At 33.7% G+C, this 7,500-nt stretch overlaps 2 protein-coding genes across 5 annotated transcripts in view; one reads left to right on the top strand and one right to left on the bottom strand.

Annotated features, from left to right (window-relative positions):
* Window positions 1–7,500, top strand: part of LOC136844123 (uncharacterized) — an 18,013-nt gene that overhangs the window by 3,790 nt on the left and 6,723 nt on the right. The window lies entirely within an intron of this gene.
* LOC136844107 (uncharacterized) lies at window positions 976–5,296 on the bottom strand. Of its 4 annotated transcripts, none has more exons than XM_067113123.1 (3): window positions 5,187–5,296; window positions 3,630–3,707; window positions 976–3,390 (listed from the first exon to the last, which is right to left on the bottom strand). In XM_067113123.1, exons 2-3 carry the CDS (start codon window positions 3,698–3,700, stop codon window positions 1,572–1,574), a joined length of 1,890 nt encoding a protein of 629 aa, XP_066969224.1. In that variant the 5' UTR covers window positions 3,701–3,707; window positions 5,187–5,296; the 3' UTR covers window positions 976–1,571. The 4 variants fall into 4 exon arrangements, with proteins under 4 accessions (XP_066969224.1, XP_066969230.1, XP_066969225.1 ...); XM_067113129.1 differs by lacking the exon at window positions 5,187–5,296 and adding an exon at window positions 4,887–4,904; XM_067113124.1 differs by lacking the exon at window positions 5,187–5,296 and adding an exon at window positions 4,637–4,657.

The following is a 7,500-nucleotide window of genomic DNA, read 5'->3' as shown; positions in this document are numbered from 1 at the left end:
GGTGATAACAAAACAGAACCGCTGCAAGCAATTCATGCGCTGAAGATTGGCAATAGAGAAAAAGTTATGTAGCAAGAACTATGTAAAGAGTGTTCAATAACGCAGTGGATAGGTTGTAAACTTGAAGTGCAGAATAAATCATAAGCGCTATCAAACAACTCTTATCTCGTGGTTGTTAGTGTGACATTTAAATATAAATATTAATTTGGTGTTTATAGGTGGCTGATATGGCAGTAATTTATAAGATTTTTCCATGCTATATTTAGTCTACAGTGTCATAATGTTGTCTTTTTAGAGATATTGATCTGTCATATTATTCTACTTGTTTCTAGGATAATTGCCTCCATGAATGCTCCGTGGGGCCATTGTCGTGGTAGGAAGTTTTACTGCACGCAAAATTATAAATTTAAGTGGGACATCATTAGAAAATTATTTGTTACCTTAAAGAAAATCAATTTAAAAAAATTACATATTATTCTACTTGTTTCTAGGATAATTGCCTCCATGAACGCTCCGTGGGGCCATTGTCGTGGTAGGAAGTTTTACTGCACGCAAAATTATAAATTTAAGTGGGACATCATTAGAAAATTATTTGTTACCTTAAAGAAAATCAATTTTAAAAAATGATGCAATAGATCTAATATTGTGGACTACATCTAGCAAATATTTTTTTAGAGTAATCGTCTAGTCACCAGTGGAAACAGTAATAGTCATATTCATAACTGGCCAAGAAAACAACCCTTCCAGGCTTTTAGAGTAGAATTGTTCTACCATTACTGACAAAAGTATTTTGTTTGATGAAAGCAAATGCATTTCACTTCCATGGTGCAGTGTTTTATTGTAGTTAAATCTATGACTTTCATTACAGCTCGTTATTGTTGTGAACACATGCTTTCATGTTTATTGCCCTTCACATTTTGCTGCAGTAATTAGTTTTATAACTTGTTTAGACACTTGGGTAAGAAAATAAACTACTTTACAAAATAAAATTTTTATTTAAAAAAGTTTTTACTACAGGGGTACGGTTTGCTATCAGATAACACAGTATAAGAACTTAAATCAAAAAACAATTGCCGAAAGGACTGCATTTTTATGAAGCACTACGAGCCGACTTAATAGAAAATATTAATAGACAAAAATTGATAAAAGTACATTAGTAAATGTCACAACAGTATTCAATAAATCTCATTGATAAGACATCATTGACGCTTCTCAGTTACGAGAGCCTAAAAGTTTCATGAAAAAAAAGTAAAATCTAATTTTAACATAATAGCTATGTTATAAAACATTCAGATACGATAACTAAGGCTAAAACTAAACATTGCTAATTTAAAAAAAAAACGGTTTCAACACATTGGCGACTAAAGCAAACAAATAATTTGGGTCATTAGCCAGTTGCTAATACTAATGTTATAACTGTATTAAGATCATTTTAATCTTAGTTCTATCTCCGCTTATTTTTAAAAGTCAACTGGCTGCCATTTTTTTTTAGGTCACTAACGTACAAAACTTAAATTTATAATAAACTATTATGCTGTAATTTTCTCCACATCAGTAATATTAGTAATTTATTAGCCTAAAATTAATTTGATTAAACCAATTGTTGCCACTGTCAGTTCTCCTCCGCCAAGAATTGGTGTTCCTCTCTCGACGGCACCTCTGAACGTCAGAGCTCTCAAACTTCTCCTTCCCTGAGATGACCTTAACCTCAGAGAAGCCCTCAGACCTCTGAAGCTCCTCCTTAGTGAACATTCTCCGGGCCTTCTCATCAAACTTCTACCGTTCACGGTTGTTTGATTCGTGTTACGATTCAATTGAAATCTCCGACAAAACATATGCCTTCTACAATTCACAGTTTCCCTCCCTGTGTTGCAGAGATTTCTTCTTGAAGCACTCGCAACCCTCTGAGAATATTCGTGCCCATCTCTCGTGAAATGTAGGCCTATTTGTGGCAGCGTCATTACCATACAGCCACCGTTCTCAGGTGCGGTGGCAACTTGGGAGGCCTCCACATTTACAGACCCAGCAGGAGAGTTCCCTTTTTCCTGAGAGTTAGTACCGTTCCTTGTCATGGGAATTTCACTTTCTAGATAATTTTTCACACATTCCAATGCAGTATTTGTTTCGTTCTTTGTTTTGGGAACACCAATCTGTACATAGTTTTTCACACCTACCGTTGCAGGCAAGCCTGATCTCTTGCGTTCTCTAATTTGCTTCCTAAAATGGTATGCAACATTTTTATCGCAGACACAACACAGATCTACTCCTTGGTAGTGTTTTTTCTTCTCAGAATATATTTTATCTTTAGTAGGAAGGAGTAGGGTTACCTTTTCGTGCTCAGTCACCCCATCTGTGGCCGGTTCGTTGGAGCTGTTAATTTCATCAGAACGTTCGTTATTTACACCAACGTTTTCTAAATGTTCGTCTAATTTTTGGTTCAAATCCACGTCTTTCTTTTTCTGCTCATCAATCTGAAAAATTATTTCAGATAACTCATTCTTTTCACAGTCTTCCTTGTCTAAATGTGACCCTGCTCCTTCATTACTTTTGTTCGTATACTGTACGACAGCATTCTGCCCATCTTTCAAATCACTTTCTATATCCAGTCCTATCTGACTGGGCTCTGTTTGGTCAGTTTCATCTGATGGTTTCAATGTATCATACTTTTCCCTTTCCCTCCTGTTTTCATAGTTTATTTCACTTTTTATATGGCATAAAAAGTTTATTTTCAGGTTATGGGTCTCAGTTTCTTCAACACTTTCAATTGACGAAATATCAAAGGATTCGTTTGTTCTTCTGTCTGAACTTTCCTCTTCCACTTCGGGTTCTGTGCTTTCGCTTTTGGTTGGTTTTCGTTCTTTCCGCCCATCTATTTCCATTCTTATTTCATTTGACTCTTCCTTTTCAGGGATGGTGTTACCCAAAGTTGGAGTAGCCATTTTTTCATTGTTATCCTCCCCAGGTGTTTTATCTCTCAGTGCATTTGTTCCACCTTTAATTTTTCGAGTTAAGGAAAGACCTCTTCTGTTTTTCACAGCGACAGAAACGCCAGTTTGTCCTTCGCTTGATTCTTTTTTATTCCCATCAACCAGGGTATCAGTTAAACCCTCTTCATCGGAGGTGTCACTGAAACGCCTTCTAGGAGGTTGGTGCGAAGGGAGAGTCAACTGTATGTGGTAATTGTTCTCGCAGGTGTCACACAGACATGACGGGTTAGGTTCGTAAATTGAAGATGGCCACGTCGTGTTGAAGTCACTGGCTTTCTTCCATTTCCTGCGCGGCCTGTTCCTTTCGAAAGAGGAGCAGTCCTCGCTCCTTTCGTCATCAGTCACAGTAGATGTTGGTGCGTCTGATGGAGCCGCCATTTTTATTAAGATTATGAAGTAGTGTCTGAAAGAAACCACATTTCTTATTCACTGAATTTATAGCCAGGAAATAAAAATTTTGCAGAGTCTTAGAATGAATGAGTTTTGGTACACAAAAAACAAGTTATTGAAAAGAAGTGTTCAGGTAACCTTTAGGAAAGTAGCTGGAACACGACTAATGACACTGAACATGTAGATAATGGGCTAAAGCTTGATAACGTCTTACTATAAAACTCGAAATTTACTATAAAACTCAAAATTTACCTCAGTGTCAAGATTGCAGTAGAGACATCAAGGAAGTAGTTGTCAAAAAGGCACCTTTTCCTCGCTATCATGAACTACCTGTTTCGGAATTTTGACATCATGAATAACTAAATAAAACGTGTAACCATTTGTGATTAGGACAGAGCAATTCCCCATTAAGACAGGATGTAACCTGGACTAAAAACACTAAAACCTTAAACGATATTTGGTATAAAGCTGTGTATATATATATATATATATATATATATATATATATATATATATATATATATATATATATATATATATATATATATATATATATAATACTAGACTAGAAAACATTGTATATGAGGTCATTATACAGAGGTCAAAGAACAGCCGCTAAAAGTGTTTGTAGGTATCAAAATTCAAAGGCTTAATTAGGACAACGTAGAATCCTCACTAACAGGGCCCAGCAACAGTAGTAGCATTAAAAAAAGCCAGTGACAAACTAAGGATGTTAACCGATGAACACCTTATGCTTATCACAGATCAGGTATCAATGTATGTAGTACACTTAATCAAGATATATACAGTATACTCTATTAGGTGATGTCATTTGAGGCCAAATCGGAGCCAATATATCTGCTACAAAACTTCTACTAAACATGACACCATAATGAGTTATGATAGGGTCAAAACAGAGCCTGAAATATTTTTATATCCACTGAATAGACAGAAACGCAAATTTAGAGTACTATTTCATGAACACAAGAACATGACTGATCAAACATTAAACAGTGAAAATAGGATATAACTTGAATATTGATGCAATGAATTTTATATAACCCCAAGACTAAGCTTATGTAACATTCCATAATAGTAAACCAAATAATTTACTTAAGTAACAGTATAATTAAAAACAGCCAGATTGAAAATGAATATAACCCAACTGTGCTACCTTGATTACCTATTGAAACAAGATTGGAATATAGTGTTTATGACGTACATGAGGAAAGGAACGAAAAAAATATACCGACACTAACAAAAACACGTAGAAGCTTGTGAAAACAAAGATTAATGGAACTAAGATGCAACGCAGATACTGGAAAGGAACCTTTTCACTCACGGAACAAAGTCTGGTCAGTAAGTTGCACCAAGATAAGAGTTAATAACCAAAACTATAATCTGTAACTTGACATGAAAATGATGGCCACCAAATAGACCGCAGAATTCCTCCAGAACTAAACAAGGGCGGTGAGGATAAATACATTTTAATGCAGCCAAGGTACTGACAAGTTACTGAGAGAACTCCAGAGTACACAGCACTCGGACTAGTCATTAAGCTGATCAAACGAGATAATTTGGAACACAACAGTAAACACAATATTTGTCGAAGTTATTCTTCCTCCTTCAGTGCTAAAACCCAGTAAGTTGGACTAAACTCGATAACTTATTCCCTACTTAACAACTGCACATGCTAAGATACCTTCAAGATACTCCCTCATTCGGAGAATTTAGATTGAATAGAAACTGTAATTAACCTTTTCCACTCATAATAAAAATGAAACAACACCAATAAGTATAAACTTTTACCTTTCGATAGTCAATATATTCACACTGGTATTGTACTGTAGACTGCTTTCTAAATTCTAATCAGTCTAAGTCAACACTTTTTTGCTCTGTATAGAGGAAGAGTACAAAAAAAAGGGAACTGTTACAAATTGCTTAACAAGTAAAGGGGCTCTGTTTCTGCGGGAACTGTCACAATAGCTCTTTAGTATAATTAACGTCAAAGGAAGGTTAATAGCAATTTGCATATTCTTGAGTCCATTTTACAAGGAACAGTGGTTGTTTAATAAGCAAAATGTAAAATATCGCTTTGCAGTTAACTACAGAGGCATCACATAAGGGAAAGAGGCAATGCCAAACTAACCTTGTTTCAGTGAGCAACCTACTTCATAGTTTTTGCGTCCGTAGTAACTAATGCCTAACGACTGTAAAACCAATGGAGAGTAACAAAAAGAGTAGTAAATGAAATCTGAAATGACAACGTAACTGGTCAAAACGACTACATAAATGAAGGAAATGTGAATATCAAGATAAGTCTTGTATATACAAGCACTGAATCTACAAAAATAACCTTTGCACTTGCTTCTAAGGTCAGGGGTTATGAAAGTTATACAACATAACTTTTTATTCTTTCTTATAATTGCAAAGATAGCAGTGACCCCAGGCAGTGTTAAATATATTGATAATTCTCTAGCTGTAGTCTCCAGCGTATTATATTAGAATATGAATAGCGAAATAGTTTTTGGCCTCATGCAGTATATTTCATAATATTGTATATATGAGTTTAATGACCTCATCATTTACAGATATTGTTAGATAATATTAATCATGTTCAACTTTAAGAAGATGTTGAGATCATTGCCCAGTTAACTTTTCTGCTTCTGGTTGAAGAAATAAATAAACTTTGCTCTCAGTTGTGACTGACACTGAAAAATTTTTCTGTAATACCATAGCGACATTGCTGACGCAACCTCACATCGGTTGAGTTTCTTATGTGTTATTTTCATCTTACTGTACGTTACCAAAGTATCTGTGAGAGAATAATTTTTTAAATCTATTGATATACAACTTTTCAGTGTTGCAGCTTTCCATTTTACCGTGGAGGTTGTTATTTCTTTTGACAAGAGGAAATCCCCTTACTTAATTTGAATTGGGAATAAAAGTTTTTTAGAGTATATATTTCAATATAGTCTTCCTCGACAGTACAAAGTTGTTGTTTATTTTATCTGAAATCATTTTTAAAGATACAGAAAATAATCATACTTTCTAGAGGATAATTTCAGTGTTCCGCTTCAGCAGGAAGTTGAATTTTAGGTGGAAAGTTGTCCAGAATTTTTGCTTGAGAGTCATTCATTCCTTTCACTTTAAGAATCTTGTTTGTACTAAATCATTCAGCCTACATTTTTTTTGTGACGCAAAAGGGTGCTCATTTGTACAGCTTTGCCCGCGTCGGTTCATTATAATGAATGTAGTACAATTAATAAAGGTTCAGGTAAGATGATGGGACTCTATAACAGATTTATTGAAAATGTTGACTAGTTTTTTCCCATTGGTAACCATACTGCAGCCAGTAAGAAATGTATCTTTACTTGCAAAATTTTTCACAAAGTCTAAATATGGGTAAAACTATTTTCTATTGCCGTAACCTTTATCCCAATCTCATTATTTCGGAATGAATACTCGAATAATAAAAAGTTTAAGAGAAATATATGGTGTTGCTATATGCAAAAGGATGACCTAAAGACGCCCTTTTCATTTTTTATTTGTTAATTGCTTTGAGATGTCTATTAATCATAAGAAAAAAAATAGCATTGGACAACCTCCTACAGAACGTTACACTCATTAGCAAAGAGGAAAAAAGAACTAAAGGAAAAGGTATTTGTGAAACATTGAAGGAAAAAGACCAGAAATTTGAAACTTGAGTAAACAAATTATATGAATAAACAAAAATTTAGACACAGAAACACTAAAATTCCATCATAGAGAAAAATAGTGTCCTTACGGGACCCTATGTTTGTATGTTTGTTTACATTTGGTAAAAGACTTGAGTTGCTATTTTCATCGATAACACCTATATATATATATATATATATATATATATATATATATATATATATATATATATATATATATATATATATATATATATACATATATATATATATATATATATATATATATATATATATATATATATATATATATACATATATATATGTGTGTGTGTATGTATGTATGTATGTATGTATGTATGTATGTATGTATGTACATATATATATATATATATATATATATATATATATATATATATATATATATATATATATATATATATCAG

Source organism: Macrobrachium rosenbergii, chromosome 2 (assembly GCF_040412425.1).
Source record: "Macrobrachium rosenbergii isolate ZJJX-2024 chromosome 2, ASM4041242v1, whole genome shotgun sequence".
Classification (NCBI taxonomy): domain Eukaryota; kingdom Metazoa; phylum Arthropoda; class Malacostraca; order Decapoda; family Palaemonidae; genus Macrobrachium; species Macrobrachium rosenbergii.
This window is presented reverse-complemented; position numbering and strand designations above follow the sequence as displayed.

What these genes read in the sequence shown, in the direction of transcription:
- LOC136844107 (XM_067113123.1), bottom strand. Translation starts at nt 3,700, where the DNA reads ATGATAGCGAGGAAAAGGTGCCTTTTTGACAACTACTTCCTTGATGTC. An exon ending in ACTGCAATCTTGACACTGAG is followed by an intron (nt 3,391 to 3,629) that starts GTAAATTTTGAG and finishes GGTTTCTTTCAG; the next exon opens with ACACTACTTCATAATCTTAA.